General features: G+C 45.0%; 1 protein-coding gene across 9 annotated transcripts in view; it reads right to left on the bottom strand.

Moving 5' to 3' along the window:
• GTF2IRD1 (GTF2I repeat domain containing 1) overlaps nt 1-19593 on the bottom strand; it is a 168068-nt gene that overhangs the window by 3906 nt on the left and 144569 nt on the right. For 8 of the 9 annotated variants that reach the window (XM_050929457.1, XM_050929451.1, XM_050929453.1 and 5 more), the window contains 3 exons: nt 13698-13745; nt 8643-8720; nt 1854-2046 (listed from right to left, as the gene is read on the bottom strand). In XM_050929457.1, the coding sequence (XP_050785414.1) occupies nt 1854-2046; nt 8643-8720; nt 13698-13745 (319 nt within the window). The remainder of the gene's footprint in view (nt 1-1853; nt 2047-8642; nt 8721-13697; nt 13746-19593) is intronic. The other variant, XM_050929458.1, reaches the window with a different exon arrangement.

Below are 19593 nucleotides of genomic sequence, written 5' to 3'. Positions count from 1 at the left end.
GTCAGAAACGTCTGAGGTCTAAGTCCAAGGTTTGGCATGCCTCCCAAGCACCACAAAGACAAAGCAAAGTTCACTGCAAGAACGTTGGGCTTGAAGGGTTCAAGAAAGGAAATTGGCAGATAAAATATAGAGACATATTAGAAACAGGCTCCAAAATTCCTCCAGGATATGTAATTCACTTAGACCAGTGGTGCTCAACCTATGGTACATTTAGCAGAGATTGTACATCAAACAGTTGATCAGAATAAGGATCCACTTTAACGACTGAGTAAAATTGCAACTTTGGCACACTGTTCTTTGGTAGGGCTGCAAATCTGAGACTTGCTGAGACAATACCAGCTGATTCTAAATGGACCAGCCCAAAGCATTTTCAGTGCCTCGGACAATCTTTAGCTACGAGGACACAAACAAAATATAACCCCCATCGTCTTTCTGTGACCCAAGACCTCTTGATGCTAACTGGCAGGGCACAGGGATCCCCTGGGTTCACCCAAAGGGGTCATATAATATGTCATGAAATTCTGCATTACACTGGTCATCATAATCATTGTGAGATGTATGTATGGGAAATATGTGAGCAGTTATATACAGTATATAGTAAAAATTAGATTCTGTAGGTTTGTGAGTTAAGATAGGTCACCAAAGGGTGGTCCACATACTCCAGGCAAGCAGGGGGGAAAGAGATGCGTATCTCACTCTGGCTGGTCATATGCAAATTGAATATTGTGTGGTTCATAATGGATGCCATTTACCATCTGGGCAAAATGCTAATCAATAGGTAGAGGGGACAGGAGGCAAAACCAAAACCAGCAGGATTTATCCTCTTCTGGAGTAAGACAATCTGGGGTGCAGCTGAACCCCAGGAATTCCTTCAGTCTGCCCGGATAACTCATCAGCGGGCTTGGTCTTCTGAGATGGGATCTCAGCCAGACTGGTTGAAAACACTGGGAAAAGGACTTGAGGCAAGCGGTCTTCTAAGAGACAGTGGAATGCCTTGATAGGTAAGTCAAGGCTCTAGAAAGCAGGTTATGATTTTGTTTTATCTATAACCACTTGTTTCCAACAGTCTCACTCTCTCTCATTTGTATCTCTGTTCTTTACTCATCAATTTATTCTGGTTATCGCTTTCTGTATAACTAAGCACTGTGTTTTAAGTAGAGGGTGATCCTGAGAAGCTGGTGTGTGCTCTTCCTTTGGGAGTAGCGAATCAGAGTTCCGTGAGAGTTCAGGGGAATGGGGTTGAACACTCCAGAGGGATGCTCAGAGGACTCAGGGGTTGGCACGTGCCTATTGCTAACCAGAGAGGGCGAGGCCTGTGCTGACCCCAGGCAGGCACTGACAACACCTCCTCACACTAAGGGCAGGTGGTCGTGAGAGGCCTCACAACCCTTCAGAAGCATCCCTCTAGCTCAGTGCAGAGGGGCCATATCACCCTAACAAAGCTTTTCGTTAACAAAGTGTTCTTTATACATTACAATGTGATCAACTGCCTAATGAAAACATAGCAGTACGTTCACTGGGCCAGATCATCAGTTCGTTTTAATCAGCATTGCTCCCCTGAAATTTAGCCAGTTGTTTGCTAGAGATAAGGACACACTGCCTTATCTTGTTTCCTAAGAATATGAATTGGACCCCAACCACTCCATAGCCTGGCAGGATTCCTCACATAGCTGAGAGACCTGAACAGTCTTATGAATGTAAACCAGAAGATACTATGGACCAGATCCTCAGCCAGTGTAAACTGTTGCAGCTCCATTGCACCCCATGGAACTATGCCAGTTTACACTAGATGGGGATTCTGGACTTACATGTTTAGAAAAGACCCCGGAAGTACAGGAGCTATTGAGACTTACTGGAGTTGGTTTATAATCACCATCTGGATGTGCTCTCGTGCTTTCAGGATCTTCTCCAGTCGGTGGATGTCATAGGTGTTGGGGTTTCTAAAAGGGATATCATCTGGCAGACCAGTAACTTCAACAGCATCAGGACTATCCCTGATCAATTTGTATGGCACCAAGACTGGTTGGTTCAATCCCAAAGCCTCTCCTGCAACAGCAGAATACAGGCCAATGTGACAAGTGAACATTAAGTGGAAGCCTTTGAACCCTGAAGTAGTATTTCAAAAGCAAAATTATGGATTTTCACTGGACTCAATGCAATTTTCCTAGACATTTCATATTTTGCTTAAACTGTTTTCAAAGTGTAAATACCAAACCACTTACTGAAGAGAATGGATTTGCTATTGAAGGAAGGAAAAGACATCCCCTGAGGGAATTTTGAAAGCTTTCCAATGTCTAGGATTGGCAGAATTCGATTTTTACTTTTCATAATTTGATGGATAATAGAAATGTTTGTTTAAGTGTTTTAAAGATTTTTATTGATTTAGATGTTCAGCTGTTTGAAATTATGGTGGGTATCAGACAACAATTTTTAATGACAGTAAATACTGAGATTCAAAAGGTTAAAGCTTTATAACCATTAAAACACCAATTGTCAATATCATATGTCAAAATATACAAAATAAATATCCTTCAATCAAACTCCAATAAGTTCTCAAGCAGCCTTGTTCTTACTTTGCCTAGCTGTACATTTTGATTATTATTGATGGAAATATTTTTTCTTCTGTGTGTAATGAAATCAACGTTTACTGATAAAAATCAAATCTTTGCAAGCGTACCGATGTCTCAGTTTCTTCTCTAGAAGTCAGGAATTCACACAAGGAAAATACACCCAGGGCCTTTTTAGGGCTCACTGGCCAAGCCAATCAGTTGCAGGTTTAAGAGTCAGAGGCACATTGTAATGGTAGTGCCTAGAGTTTTGGAAGTCAAGAAGATTGGCTTCACTATGGGATTTCAACATTACTGGGATATCGCTTTAAATGAGCTCTTGGATAAGTTATACTTCTGAATATCTGCACTCAAACGTCTTGCAAGAAGAGAAAAAGAACATTTATCGGCTCTATCAGATTAAGTTACAACCCCTCTTTGCTTTTCACTAGCCTGTCCTAGTAAGGGATACTAATTCCTTACGAGATGATGAAATTGCTTTATGTCTGTCCTATTTATTGTCAGTTTCCATGGTCCCTGTTAAGCAATCTTGCTATTAGGCACAGTTGGGGCTATTATGAAATACATGTAATAAAGCATTTACATACACATCCCATATCTGTATCCGTAGGTGGTATCTAAATACTCACTGTCATAACATAACCTGATGCACCAGGGATGCCCACACCCTCAAAGAACATGGGTAAGGTGTTCTGTTCCTGATCAAATTATGTGAAAAGTGACAGCCCACAGTTGCAATATATGCCACCTCATCAGCATTTACTGATAATCCTTCTTATACCTTCTCCATTTCCAGAGACACAAAGAGATCAGAGGGGAGCACTGGGTGTTAAAAACCCCAAGGCTACACATTGACGATGCAAACGCTGCAGGTTAAAGTTTTGTTTTCTTTTCATGAAGATCATCTTTACCAGCTGTTCCAGGTCCCACCGGACATTTGCTGTTGGGTAAAGCCTGTTCAGGGAATGCACTGCTCATTTTTTAGCTCCTGTATCGAAGGGACTCTGTTACACCAGCTCAGACCCAAGGTCCATTCAGTAGAGAGTTTTGTCCCGGATGCGTTAGAGGAAGATGTAGAACACCAGAGTGGACAGCTATGGAATAACCTGGTATGCTGGGGGTATGCACCGTTTTGTGGCTGGAACTGGGTAATACAAACCAAAACCGGACTTTGGACTCTTTGGCCCTGATTCTGATCCCACATACAACAGTGGTACACCAGCATATTCCCACCGACTCTTGTGGAGTTACTCATGGATCTACACTTTATACAGCTGAGCCGAGTCAAGCCCCTTGTCTCTCAATTTATGTCATGCAATAAGCATATTACACAAATGGATAAGGAGCAATAAACTATACAGCATAGGTCCTGGAAACTCGGATGCTACTGCACCCCCTGGTTTGAAGTGGTTTCCATTATATACAGGGTTGATTGTTTGGCTCAACGGCTCTCAGCATCCTGACTATAAAAATTGTTCCAGCACCCTGGCTATACAGTGGAACAATACTTATTTAGCAAACAGGTGTTAGTTTTACATCTGGAACTTATCCAGCAAGAGCCAGACTGTGTGTGCATGAGAGAGAGGGAGGGAGGGAGTGGAATGGGGGATCACCCACAGCTATTGCAATGAGAGAAGAGTCCCCCTTGCATTCTCTTTTTCATAGGCGGCTGAAACATTTGTAACAGGAACCTCTATGCTCCCTCTCCCTCCCATGACTCAGTAAGAATCACATTTCCCCCCCCCACCCTTCTATGCAGCTGTTGTTCAATAGCTGGCTCTTCTTGCTGGAAACCAACAGACTGACTTAGTAACCTAATATTTTCCTCTACATAGAACATCTGCCCCAGGTTCTTTATTCCTTGCCTGGATTAGTACAGCTTCCGAGCTTGATATTGAGCAGTTTGCAGAGTGGCAGATGAAGCACTCTGCCTTCATACCATTGGCCAAGCTACAATTCCACATCCGGCGAACGACCTATACAACTTGGTCACTTGGGTGCGTAACCGTTACATTCAGGAACCCGACACCTAAAGCAGACGTCGTCATTAGCTCTGCCGGCTGAGTCCATCTGTGGATCCTGCAGATTGAGAGCTACCCCAGAGCATGGCACAAGGCAATGTGGTTTTTCCAAACTGCTTTGTGCCTGCAACACTTGTTGTTTCATGCATAAGGAATAAATATAACAAGATGAAAGTATTATAATTACTCCTAATAACCACAGCCTGGACTGAATACATGTTGAGGCTAACAGACAAAGGGGAAGCAATTATCAGAAGTGTCTAAGAGGTTTAGGATCCCGAGCCCCACTGAAAATCAAGTCAAGTCATGGATCTACACTTTATACAGCTGAGCCGAGTCAAGCCCCTTGTCTCTCAATTTATGTCATGCAATTTATGTCATGCAATATTTACAGAAGATAAACAGTCTGAAAGTCAAGGAACATGTAGCCCAGGCCCTAGTTATTACCAAGTATAACTCAAAGGCCTTGGCTACACTGGTGCTTTACAGCGCTGCAATTTCTCGCTCAGGGGTGTGAAAAAAACACCCCCCTGAGCACTGCAAGATACAGCGATGTAAAGAGCCAGTGTAAACGGTGCCGCAGCGCTAGGAGCGTGGCTCCCAGCGCCGCAAGCTAAACCTCATGAGGATGTGGAGTACGTGCAGCGCTGGGATAGCTCTCTCCCAGCGCTGGCACCACACTCGCACTTCAAAGCGCTGCCGCAGCAGCGCTTTGAAGATTCAAGTGTAGCCATACCCTAAGGCTCTGTACAGAAATACAGGGCTCTTCCGTTGAGTCACCCTAGACACAGGTGCTAACATCCTGCCTTCATAGTCAGTGATTACTGCTGAGTCATGCCAGAAGGTGGAGCCAATCAGCATTAACCAGGCTACAAAGGGGGATAAGGGATGTGGGGGAGTATTTTGTTAAGTCCAAGAAAACAAGCCATCTCATACAATGGAGGTGCTAGAGGGAACGTTCGGAGCCAGCCAAACTCAGGCTGAGGTTTATGTTGTGTTATATTCAAGTTGGCCATGAGGGCAATCACCAGGTAAGAGGTGAGTCTTGGAAACTAGGATGTGTGACCCAGATCCTCAAAGGTTCCTGAATTTAGGAGCCTAAATACCTTTGAGACCTGAGCACATGTGCTCTGTTGAGGACAGGGGCATGACCTTAGCCCATTCCTATGGCGTTAATTGGTTGCATGGTCAGTTTGTCACATTGTGATGACCAAGGAATCTGTCTATGTGCAATTTATGGATTCTATGAACTCTCTCTGTATGTACCTATGTCAAACTACAAATTCCATTTGGACTGTAAGGCTGCTGTGTGCCTTCTGTGCCACCTCTAACTTCAAGGGGTGGTGACAGGGAGCTAACAATGGAGGGTCGTTAAACCTTGACAATGTCCTATTCAAATGGAAGCACTCTTGGACCCAGGGCAAACCAGTTTTTCAAGTCTTGGCTCCAGAAGAGGAGGAGGGGGGAATGAGGGGTTGCGGCTGACCAGAGGGTCACATGGAAAAGGAGACCGTAAGTTATAAAAGAAGCAGGTCTGCTACGTTGGAGGCAGCACCTTTCTCTCACTGACCAGATTAGGAAAAGAAGCAGGGGGTAGAGGAGTGTAGTTCAGGAGAAGGGATTGACCAAATCTCAAAGAACACTGAGAAGTGTTGAGGAAACTCAGGCACGGAATTACAGGTCTCAGATCTGTGTATCTCTTGGAACAGTGATTGTTTCTTTAGTAAGCCCTTTGCCAAGCCCGTGCCTGTTTGCTTCAACTATTGAGACAGGTTTCAGAGCGGTAGCTGTGTTAGTCTGTATCAGCAAAAGCAACGAAGAGTCCTTATGGCACCTTAGAGACTAACAAATGTATTTGCGCATAAGCTTTCGTGGGCTAAAACCTGATCCAGTGCATCTGATGAAGTGGGTTTTAGCCCACGAAAGCTTATGCCCAAATACATTTGTTAGTCTCTAAGGTGCCACAAGGACTCCTCATTGTTTTTTCAACTATTGTATGTCCCTGGAGGGATAATCAACCACCAGAATGCTCACAAGAGTGGAGAACTGGAGGTCAGCACTTGTCCTGGGGGTCACAGCTAGGTCACAGGATCCTTCTTCCAGGAGGGATCTCTGAGAGTCTGTCCCTAGGGAGCATACCAGAGAGACGGGAACCAGAGCCTGTGTCTGAAGCTTATCCAGGGACAAAAGGATGCTCAAAAACACATTGACCCAACACAGCAACCTGGTAAGTGCCCACCAGGGGGCGCATGATCAGGGCTGTGACACACGTCCTACTGAAAGTTTAAATGAAACAATCCAACTACATGGGCTGTTCGGCTGCTGCAAGACACATTGTTCTATCAAACTTGAAGGCCCTTTTGGCCCCCTCGTATGGATCTGCAGATTTCTTCTCTGAACATCTGGACTGAATTTTTGTTTACACTGAATGTCAAAACCAAATGGGAAGGGAGGAGCCGGGGTATTACCCATGTAAACCCAAACACTGGATAGTTCTGGCTTTCCTGGTCTGTAGGGCAGGAATGAGAACATCAAAAGAGGGAAATGTGTTTCAGGCGATTAGCCCTTGCCCTTTCTACTGCTTGGCACTCTCACTTTCTTGGTATTGCTGCTGTTACTTTTGTTTCTCTCTGGTGGGGGGAGGGCGGGGGGAGGGGAAGGGAGGCAGGGAAGTTCTGCTCCAGAGCAGGAGGTTGAAGCAGCATTTTTGTTGCTGGCAAATAGGCTCCTGGACTGAGCATTTTCAAGCTCTCAGAGCAGCCAGGGTAGATCATTTTCAAGCTCTCAGAGCAGCCAGAGTAGATCATTTTCAAGCTCTCAGAGCAGCCAGAGTAGACCTGTTTGCTTGATCACAGCATGGGAATTGAGAAATCACCCTAGTGTGATTCTGTAAATCCCTGCACTCGGATGGGCTAATAGTTGACACTCAATACAGCATACAGGGACTTGCATGATGTTTGAGAAATAACTGTAGAGTGGTTATGCAAATCAGACACCCAGAACCACAAGGGGGTGGGGAACAGCTATTCACAGTTATGCGCCAGTAACTGTACTACATCCCTGCTCTGAGACAATTACACTGCTGACTGTTGTACAGAAAGCTGCAGGGTTTTTTGTTTTTTTTATTGCTACTGCATGTTTGCAAGGGATTGAGGTGGAAGTACATGAATTATAGGACATAGACAGCGCCTGCAAAGTGTATTTTCAAATACCGTCTTCCTTCAGCTCCCTGGCCTACTTCTTTGCCATTGTTCCATGCATGTTTTCCCAAAACGTGCCTTGTGTCTCGAGTTTTGGCACATCGTGTTTGAGCCTTGATGTGCAGCAAAGAGGAGGCAGAGGTGGGGTGCATGTCATGCTCCCAGGAGTTAAGAGGCAAGTGCATTTGCTGACAGGGCCAGCTTTAAGCTGATTCCCCCAATTCCCCGGAATTGGGCCCCACGCCTGCGCCTAAGAGGGCCCTGCACCTTAAGTGCCTTTAATTTAAAAAAAATTTTTTTTTACTTGCTGGGGGAGTGGTCCGGTCCAGGGCTTTGGTGGCATTTTGGTGGCGGGTGCATGTGTGTATGTGTCTGGTCCTGGGCTTCGGCAGCATTTCAACGGTCGGGGGTCCTTCGGTGCCACGGAAGACCCAGAGCGAGTGAAGGACCCCTGCCACTGAAGTCCCGGACCGCCGCCTGGTATTCGAATCAGGCCTCGTTTTTCATAGAGCCAGCCCTGTTTGCTGAGCACACCATTGTTTATTCCAGTTTGTCATATCTTAAAAATGCATCAGCGGCTGATGTAATACTAAAGAGGTTCTATTACCTGGACATGTTTCTCCGCACGCCCCCCCGCCCAAAAGACCGAGATCTAGACAAAAAGGTCCCAGTCCCAGCTGTCAGTCACTGGTGAAACGAGGAATGTCTCTAGAGACGAGCTGAAACACAGGGCAGTGAGAAGAAACTTGTGCCCCAGCAAGCTGCCATGTGCTCCGTCCATAAATAGAGCATTTCAGCCTAATTAATTTTAACTCTAGCTGCTCTCAGTAAGAAACTGCGAAGAGGCAACTCACCGTATTTTTCATTGAAAAGCTCTTTCACTTGCTCTCGGAGAATCACTTTTTCTCCAAGCCTGTTTGCATCATCCTCGTCTGCAAAGAGAACATACAGGGATCAAGTAGCCCACTTAGTTCCCCCCACCAGCATAATCAATAACAAAGCAAGCTCCAGAGAACGTGTAATCTCATTGCCACACAGCTGCTACATCCAAGACGTAACAGATTTCAAACTGCACTGTTTCTTGCCTTGCACCTTGTGTTCTCTTTCATACCTGTGCAGAGTGGGTATAAAACACTGTCAAATCTGCATTTGCCACGCACTTACACAAACAATAGCATTTTACATCCATTTTGCAAGGCTGTAAATGACAACACAGAAACAAAGCAACAGAGATGCAGGCCCTTGGAGTCCTGAGTACTCCCACAAGTGATAAAAGAGTGAGCGCACTTTGATAACCAGACTCCTAAGTACAGGGTTGTTTTATAAATACATCACATGATCACCCTGGCCTTTCTAGCCTTTTTGAATTATCCTCATCATGCCAAACTTCATTTTTCTTTATTCTTTCATTTTATTGACACAGTCACTTAGACTTTTTGCTGCTATTCAGCATCCTTAGGGAGGTTCGGAGAAACACAATTGAATCCAGAATGTCATCTTTGCAATGCTTTCCCAGCCCTGAGACTGACAGGTCCTGGTTATAAATCAGCTGTCTTTTCCATTCCTCTCTCTAATTCATACAAACAGTGAATAGTTACACACACACACTCTCTCTCTCTCTCTCTCTCTCTCTCTCTCTCCCTCCAACTCCAAAATCAGAAGATAGTTCTTGCATCGATAGTTCTTGCATCTATAAAACCCAGATGATCAATGAACTGGGTATGGTATCTTTTAAGATTACATTGTCATTTACTTCAGCTGCATACTTGCTGGATACCTAGTGGAAAGCATAGCCCAGTATTCCTAATAGAGAGTCATCCTCTTGAAATTAACTTCTCTATCTGTCCACAGTTAAATTACTCCTGGAAGACACTTGCTGTCTCGACAAGCGCAGAATTTGAGGGGAGGATGGCTGGGGATCACAAGGCTAGATGAATGTGGATCAGTGGCACATACATTTCCACAACCAAGCCTGCTGATGTATGAACCATCCTTTCTGTTTCTAACACGGTTAACAGTTCAGGGTAAGATATGGTGATCTGGGCATGTGATAGAGCCAAGTGGTCCAGGGAGCTGAAGTAGGAAGGGGGCATATTTCAAAAACAGTAATATAGACACTGTGTTAGCACAGGAAGGGTCACAGGGCCATCTTTATATCCCCTCTGCCCAAGTGTCCTGTTGTTCTGTCTGAGGTAAGAGTTAACACACATTTTAGGCTCATTACTAGATTGTAAAATATGTTTGTTATGGCACTTTACACAAGGCTGTGTTTGTCTAGGGCTGATAAGTTGGGACAGGGTCTTTCAGTGATATCCAAAGAGAAACAGTACACTTGCAAACAGGACTAGAATACATTCTGGGCTGACCCCGAGGTACAGGAGCAGCCCAACGGCCAACTGTTACAAAAAGAGTGGTCAGAGTTTGCTCAACCCTGGATTTCCCCAGCCTGCAGAAATGGCGTTGTCAGGGTCCGGGAATGAAGCTCTTTCGCAGTACTCTTCTCAAGCAGCCCTTTCTGGCTAATCCAGCTGAATGTGGGGCTGCAGGGAAGGGAACAATATCAGAGGACCCCACTCCCTGTTATCTACCTCCAATAATATCTTTGTTAAACAGACAGATTCTTCCTAGTTATCAATTAAGATTGGGAACTGGCCTTTATATTTAAGCGAGGAGAGTCAGCTTCCAGTTAGTGTCTAAAAGAGTGAATATTCTGGTAGGAAAAAAATACAGTATTGAAAGGAAAGCATATTGTGTCCTGCACATGTACATAGGCAGGTTTCATACAGGACATATTCATCTGACTACACAGCCATGGGGCATAGATATTGACAGTTTATTTGATCACTGCCGTTTGTTTAACTTCAGCAGCAATATGCTCGCAGCCTCAATTCAGGAAAGCATTTCAGCACATGAAGTGCTTTGTTGAACCAGGGCCTGAGTTGCTTCAGCATCATCTTCAGAGCGCTGGGTTTTATTCTTGTAGAACTAGTGTCCAGTGTGCTTGGCTTTTTCACAGTTTGTTTGCCAACCACCTCAGAGTTGGTGTCTTCAATATGGCCAATACCAGACATTCAAAAATCCCAAGTTAGGCCCCCAAAGTCATGAGATTCGCTTAACAACCGAGAGATTATGTTTTTAAATTATTTTGGGGTGGAGGGTGTCTTTTTCTTTGTCTTCAGTTTCTGCAGCTTTAGGATGCACTTCACTCAGGTCACATTTCCAAGGTTCTCTCTAAAACCAGGAGGGTTAGAAATGTACTTTTAAAAAGAAAGCCGAGATTCCCATGCCTCCAGGAGTTGGGGCTTTAAGTAAAATAGAAAGTAGCGTGAGATTCACAACAGAATCTCAAGAGTTAGCAACACAGCATCCTCAAGCGGGAGGGACAGCTCAGTGGTTTGAGCACTGGCCTGCTAAACCCAAGGTTGTGAGTTCAATCCTTAAAGGGGGCCATTTAGGGAACTGGAGTAAAGTTCTGTCTGGGGATTGGTCCTGCTTTGAGCAGGGGGTTGGACTAGATGACCTCCTGAGGTCCCTTCCAACCCTGATATTCTATGATTCCTGACTACCTCATGTGCGTAACCTGAAGCCTCAGGGCACAGCCTCATAAAAGCTTCTCCTCTGAGCTGCTGAGATTAGAAGACAATAGCTCTATATGCCAGACACTGAACTCAGAAAGCAGGAGTTCGTTTTAAAAGAAGCTGAAGGACAAGGACAAGTAGCAGCTCGTATTCAGCGACCACAATGAAGAAGCTTGAAAGGAACATGCCAAAAATTGGCCACAAGGAACTGATTTCAAGAAAGAAAAATAAGAATTTCTCTTTTGCTCTCCAGTTACAGTAGGCATGTGTTTTAGCCAGGGCTATAGTAGGCTCTTCAACTATAACACCTGCACTGCCCTTTCTACTCCCTCTGTGACTTTCCTGTTATTTATGCTGTTTCCTGGGCATACGGATGTATAGATGGTAGCAGACAAAGAAAGAAATATCAAAATCAAGTGGTTTTTTGTTGTCTAACTTTACAGCATTTTGATTTCTCTGGGATTTAAAAAGGTGAAGCTTTTGCCCTTTCGCTAATCCTCCAAGTGACTATCAAAGGAAAAAGATCTGAACGTGTTGTCTATCCTGGGGTTGCTTTGGTGATGGTGTGAGGCTCCTAAGTTGGTACCAGGTGACTCAAACTAGACTACCACAAGTGGGGGAAATTCAAACTGAGCATGCACAACAGAAAAGCCAGAGAGGAAGTACAGAAGAATGCAGGGCTTTCACTAAACTGTGCTTTCTTCTTGTAAAGCTTCTTTTTACAACACAGGGTCACCAGTACTGGGCTTCGAAGCAATCACTATTTCTCATTCAGGTCTGCAGACGGCTCTAACCAGACATTTTTCAGGGCACAATGTTCATTCTCTAGGTGTGATTGGGCAGGAGAGAACTTGATTTGGCTTTTTACGTATTTGATATTGTAATATAATTGATTCAAGAAAACCACTAGCATTACACTCTAGCGTACCAATCCTGTACAGCAAAGCATTGTTATACAAACCTTCATGGCACAGCGCTGTACTATCATTTTTAATAGACTTTTTAAAAATAAAAAAAAGAAAGATGGTGGCCAAAATATTTCATTCCTCGAGTGGGTGCCTAAGGTTAGGATTCCACATCTACAGGTAGGCATGGAAATAAAAAGGTTATCCAGCTTCATGATGCTTTGTTGATTTGGCCCATGTGCGGACATGGAGAGTCTAATTTTAGTTTTAGTTTTGCCGACTGGATAGAGTAGCTCGGGGGAGGGTAATGTAACATGTGAGGGAGTCTTTCGCCTCCACTTGACTTGAATTCCACCCAGCAGTGAGTACCACTGAATGGTTGTTTGCTGCCCTACATAAAGTGAGTCGATCAGTTCTGGTCCAGTTCCTCATGTGCAAATGTCCGTGTTATTTATAAATGAACACCCCCACAATGAGTATCCTGCACTAAATGCACCCAAAAAAGGAAGGGAAGAAAGTCTAGAAAACAAAGAATACCTATGGGAACTGAGTCAATTATGGTTTGAGCCTTGGCCTGCTAAACCCAGGGTTGTGAGTTCAATCCTTGAGGGGGCCATTTAGGGAACTGGGGCAAAAATCTGCCCGGGGATTGGTCCTGCTTTGAGCAGGGGGTTGGACTAGATGATCTCCTGAGGTCCCTTCCAGCCCCGATATTCTATGATTCTATGAATTATCAACACGATACCACCAGGGTAAATGGAATCTGCTGGCAAACTTCATTAGGCCCAAATTAACAAACCAATGGTACTTAAAAGGCTCAACATATGTTTCCTGAGTGTAATTATACATATGTCGGAACATGTAATTAACATGTAGAGGCATGGGGCCAGATTCCCATTTGGGAAATAAATGGAGCTCCACTGATGCCCATTGAGAAATGCCTTACTGTATAATACACACAAATTATGCAAGCTCATTTGTGTTAGTACATTATCACATACATTAAGTCAATGGAGCTATGCCAATTTAAACCAGCTGAGGATATGGCCCAGCACATGCAATAATTTAAGTACTAGCATAATTTGCATGAACTGCACAATAAGACTTCTCAGTAATTAATCACTTGGACAGCATCAATGAACTAAGCATAGATACGCCAGGTCAGTTTGCCTAGAGCAGAACTGGCACCGATACCTAGAAACTACAATAACTGGTGCTTGAAAATGCATATCATAATTACAAAATGTTTGTTAAATGCATCTTGTATTCATTCAGCTCTTGGTGCCATGGGGGAAACTATGCAAGGGAGGGGGAAAAAAAAACCACCTGCAACTTTGGGGTGTTTTCACAGTTTCAATCCCTTATTAACACCACAAATACAATTTTTGTCTGCTACCATCTACAGTGCATCAACTGAGCTACGTACCATTCAAAGCAGCGTAAGCTTTTTCCAGTGATGTTATCCGTCTAGGGGCTACAGTACAAGTTAAAAGGAGAGAGAGAGAGAGAGAGAGAGAGAGAGAGAGAGAGCAGTGAGTGCTGTTTCTCATTAGTTCCTTTGCACAATATTCAAAAACAGCACAAATCCCAGTACTGCATTATAAATGACAATATGAACCTTCTCTGGTCTCTAATCTCATTGGTGGAAAGATCTCATCAGCAGATAAATATTGCTATGAGAACTTCATAAACATGATCAGGTGGCATAAAACAGGCCCAGTTCAGCACAGTATTTAAGCACGTGAATAGTCCCATTGACTTCAACAGAACTACCCAACTGCGTGAAGCTAAGCGCATTCTTAAAGGCATTGTTGGAATTTGGGCTTTGTTGATTACATGTTTCAGTTGTTTTGATACATTGCAGGTCCTGCTGAAGGAAGAAGCCCTCTAACCCGGGATGCAATTAACTTTAACATTAAACATATATTCATTATCCTGAATACGCATGGAGTGAAGCTGACCCTGTGCGGAGGGCCACCCCAAGGGCTATGCTCTTCAACCTTAGCTTTTGGTCTTGGGTGAGAAATGGTGCTGAGAACTGCACAGGGCTGAATTACACATTGGGTGCACAGCACCCTTATTTGCTTGTTCTCTTTCCAAGCTTAGCCAGGATGGAAGGACTCATTTATATTCCAAGGAAGCCTGCCACAGGCATTCAGGGGAGATATTGCAAACCACTCAATCACCTGCAAACATGCTACATAATCACCTCTGAAGTATATGTGAAACATACACGAGGAAACCAAAATCTCCCCATATGGGGAGCTGAATGTCTGAAGTCCTTAAATGTAAATATAGCTAAAAAAGGAGAATAAAGTCATAGGGGGAACTTATGTCGGCAAAGGATGAAGGGTGAAAGGAATATTCTGAGAACTGCCTGTCTTAGCCAGTGCTCTGATGAGTATAACAGAGAGATTAGAGTCCTGCATGAGCTTAGATTTCCTGCCAGACTCAGCTTCTAGGCTGCAGTGGGGAGAAAAGAGCAGGATAAAGGGGCAAACGTTGAACCTTGCTAGAGAAAAGGGACTCTGCAGTGCATTTAGTAGGTGGCAGGGTGAAAGCGAGACCTGAGGCTGACTACTGACAAGGCAGTGGAGGTTGCAGCGAGGAAAATTCTACGGCTAAAGCAGATGAAAAGTAAACAGGATAATTGTGTTAGTTCTGTAGCAATGGGGAGGAAAACAGAGAAAAAGGGACCCCTAAGGAGATGCTGGCTCTAGTCACAATCTATGCAATGACGAGTGATATAAAACAGGAATGAATTTCCCGGGGAAAACCAACAGTAACAGAGCGAGGACGAGAATTTGCATTACGGTCCAAACAAAAATGAAGCAGATCATTATGATAAAGCTGACAGTTCCATGGGGAGAGGAATGTGAGGTGCCGTGGCAAACAAGCTAATGAGGAGGAAAGTCTGAGCAAGCTATGGTAATGACAGAGGCTGGAGGTGATGGTGACTGGAGATGGATAGGAAAGTACCCAGCGGGAATACGGTTACAGAGAAAGAGCAGCATTCTGGGCACTGAAGAATTGAGAGACAGAGACAGAGACAGAGACAGAGACAGAGACAGACAGACAGACAGAGAGAGAGAGAGAGAGAGAGAATTCACTAAGTGGAGCTACAAATAGTCTGTTAGGTTCTACAAAAAAGCAAACATTTCAAACAAAAGCTTAAGAGAACCTGCATTGAAATAAAAGAGATAAAACAGAACAATAATATTTTTATATTTCTCATACTGAATGCTTAAGTCTCTATAATCTCGTGCCCAGCCACTTGCAGTACAGACTTCTTTAGCTCAGTGGAGTCAAATCAAACAGAAAAAGAATGGTTACTCACCTTCTCGTGACTGTTGTTCGAGATGTGTTGCTCACGTCCATTCCAACTAGGAGTGTGCGCGCCGTGTGCACAGGTCATTGGAAAGGTTTTCCCCCTCTAGCAGCACCCGTCAGGTCAGCTGGAACGGCACCTTCATGGTGCTCAATATATGACCCAGCCGACCTGGCACATCCTCAGTTCCTTCTTGCCGGCTGTTCCAACAGAGGGGAAGGTGAGCAGGTTTGGAATGGATATGAGCAACACATCTCGAAGAACAAGTTACAAGAAGGCGAGTAACTGTTTTCTTCTTCGAGTGATTGCTCATACCGATTCCAACTAGGTGACTCCCAAGCCTTACCTAGGCGGTGGGGTCTGAGTTATGCAATTGCTGATTAGAGCACTGCTCTGCCGAAAGCTGCATCATCTCTCGCGTGCCGGACGATGGCGTAATGAGAGGTGAACGTATGCACCGAGGACCAAATTGCTGCCCTCCAGATTTCTTGTATCTGGACCTGGGCCAGGAACGCCGTTGATGAGGCCTGAGCCCTCGTGGAGTGTGCCGTAAGTGCCAGAGCTGGGATTCTGGCTAACTCGCAGCACTTGCAGATGCAGGATGTGATCCAGGAAGATATTCTTTGCGATGAGACTATGAGGCCTTTCATCTGGTCTGCCACTGCTATGAACAACTGGTTCGACTTCCTGAACGGCTTAGTGCACTCGATGTAGAAGGCGAGTGACCGCCAAACATCCAAAGAGTGCAGCCTCTGCTCACATTACGGGCATGAGGCTTAGGAAAGAAAAACGGGCAGGTATATATCTTGACTCATGTGAAGAAGTGACACAACCTTAGGAAGAAAGGCTGGGTGAGGCTTAAATTGCACCTTATCCTTGTGGACAACTGTGTAAGGTGGGTCAGAGGCGAGGACCTTCAACTCAGACACCCTGCGTGCTGAGGTAATGGCGACCAGAAGAGCTACCTTGTACAATAGACAGAGGAGGGAACAAGTCGCTTGCTGTTCAAACAGGGGCCCCATTAGATTGGAAAGGACCAAATTTAGATTAGTCCTTGGCTGTCTAATCTGGGGATGGAGATGTTCCAGTCAGGGGCGGCTCTAAACATTTTGCTGCCCCAAGCACGGCGGCATGCCGCGGGGCGCTCTGCCGGTCGCTGGTTCCGCAGCTCCGGTGGACCTCCCGTAGGCGTGCCTGTGGAGGGTCCGCTGGTCCCATGGCTCCACCGAAGCCGCGGGACCAGCGGACCCTCTGCAGGCACATCTGCGGGAGGTCCACCGGAGCTGCCTGCTGCCCTCCTGGCGACCGGCAGAGCGCCCCCTGTGACATGCTGCCCCAAGCACGTGCTTGGCATGCTTGGGCCTGGAGCCACCCCTAGTTCCGGGCCCTTGAGAAAATGTCCCACCATGGGATTGGCAGATACAGAGTGTCCGGATGCTCCTGGATGGAAGGCTGAAATAGCAACGAGGTGTACCTCGATGGATGCTGCTGCCAGGCCTTGTTGATTTAGGTGCAGGAGGTAGTCTAGGATGAGTGGGACAGGCACCTGTATCGGAGGTGTGTAATGCTGGGCAGTAAGAAGGAACTGAGGAGGCGTCAGGTCGGCAGGGTCATATATAGAGCGCTATGGAGGCACCACTCTAGGTGGCTCCACAACCAACCTGACGGATGCTGCTAAGGGAAAACTTTCCAATGACTGCACGCAGCGCGCACACGCCTAATTGGAATGGATATGAGCAATCACTCCAAGAAGCAGCTCGGGCTTTGTAACTAGCCGGTGCAAATCACAACATTTCTGTGCAGAATGTCTCAGTTTGACGTGAAGCAGGGGACTTCATGTTCACTTTTGCCGATGCTTTTGTGTCTGTAAGTATGCAGAGGTTATGGTATTGCGATTTGCATCGGTTACTACAGTCCTGTTATTTATCATCCTGGAACCAGACAGAGTTCTGCCAAAGATGCCTGAGACAGCAGAAAAAGCTTCCTGCTGGCAGGGAGCGAGCTGAAAAGCAATAAACTCCACCACCCTAGAATTACAGAGGAGGGGGTCAGAAAGGCTCTCTAGGGTCCTGTCATCCATGACCATGCACCAGCACCCAGACTCTCTGAGGGTCAAATCCTCACCATGTGTAAACTGTCATCGCTTAGCTGAACTCAATGGAGCTGTGACGATTTACACCAACTGAGGATCTGGCTTCTATGTACCAAGCTCCTAAAAGTTTAACCTAGTCTGCTCTGCAGCACCTCTTGTGTTGCCTCCTCCCCCATCTCCTCCTTTGGCAAACTCCCAAATTGTGAAACCCTTACTCTGTGTGTAGTAGTCCGTGTAGTAAGGGTGGCATAGCTGGGGCCTAAGATCGTTTATCCCCTACTACTATCTGTGTTTATGTTGCCTGGTGCTATACACTGAGGAGAAAGGTGCTACTCCTCAGTGTAAATAATGGGTTCACACTCTGGCCCTTCATTTTGTCACTCGTCTTAATTCTAAACCATTACTTAGTGTTCTGATCAATTACCGAGTTTAAATGACTCCTTGTTGCTGCTCCCCCTATCATGTATGTGTAAACAGTGGCATTACATCATAGAATGTAGGGCTGGAAACGACCTCGAGATGTCATCTAGTCTAGTCCCCTGCAAGCATGGCAGGACTAAGTATTTATCTAGACCAGGGGTTCTCAAACTGGGGGTCAGGACCCCTGAGGGGGTCACGAGGTTATTACATGGGGGTCGTGAGCTTTCAGCCTCCACCCCAAACTCTGCTTTGCTTCCAGCATTTATAATGGTGTTAAATATACTAAAAAGTGTTTTAATTTGTAAGGGGGGGGGGGCATATTGCACTCAGACTTGATACATGAAAGGGGCGACGAGCACAAAAGTTCGAGAACCACTGATCTAGACCATCACTCACAGGTATTTGTCTAACCTGCTCTTGAAAATCCCGTGCTGGAGATTCCACAACCTCCCTAGGCAATTTATTCCAGTGCTTAACCACTCTGACAGTTAAGAAGCTTTTTCTAATGTCCAACCTAAACCTCCCTTGCTGCAATTTAAGCCCATTGCTTCTTGTTCTAGCCTCAGAGTTTGAGAATAATTTTTCTCCCTCCTCTTTGTGACAACCTTTTATGTACTTGAAAATTGTTATGTCCCCTCTCAGTCTCCTCTTCTCCAAATTAAATAAACCCAATTTTTTAAATCTTCCCTCATAGGTCATGTTTTCTAGACCTTTACTCATTTTTGTTGCTCAGCAGAATAACTCATTTGAACTAAATGGGGTTCCAGCCAACAAGTTCCCTTTTCACTTCTCCTCTATGAACGATGCTTCCTGTGCCCTACATTGCATTTGTATGAGCAAGGCCAGATTCTGATCTCAGTGACCTCAGTGTAAATCTGAAGTAACTGCACTGAAGTTATCCAACATTTTCACCGGTGTAACCAAGAACAGAATTCAAGTCACTGACCCTATACTTCTTGTTTATATATTTTCTCTAGGCTGTACATGGTTTATGTCACATAACTTCTTTTTACGAATTATACTCCTGATATCTTATTTAGACTCCCTTTTTTCTAATACTGACAGGCCCCCAATTGACACAGCTCAAAGTGTGGCTTACCCGGGGTCATATGAAGAGCAATTAACCCCTTGTTCTTACCTGTGAGATTCCTATTTATAGTCCAACACCATCACTTAATGAGCTCCAATATAATTTGCTACTGATCACCCCCCTCTCCTCGAGCCTTCTCAGTGTTACTACTGGCCGTTGTTTATTAACAGCATCACAACCACACTTTGAGGGCCCAGATGAGATTGGTGCACCACTGTTTTTATGGTGCCAGGCGCTGTGCATGCAGGAAAATAAGAGACAAGTCCCTGCTCCGAAGATCATACTGTGTAACGACACAAGACAAAGTGTGGATGGAAGGGAGGATCTGCACCCCCATTTACAGATGGGAACTGAGGCACAAGGAGAACAACAAAAGATGGAAGATAAAGATG

The sequence above is a fragment of the Gopherus flavomarginatus genome, chromosome 19 (assembly GCF_025201925.1).
Source record: "Gopherus flavomarginatus isolate rGopFla2 chromosome 19, rGopFla2.mat.asm, whole genome shotgun sequence".
Lineage (NCBI taxonomy): Eukaryota > Metazoa > Chordata > Testudines > Testudinidae > Gopherus > Gopherus flavomarginatus.
Note: the sequence above shows the minus strand (reverse complement) of the source record. Positions and strands in the feature narration are given on the sequence as shown.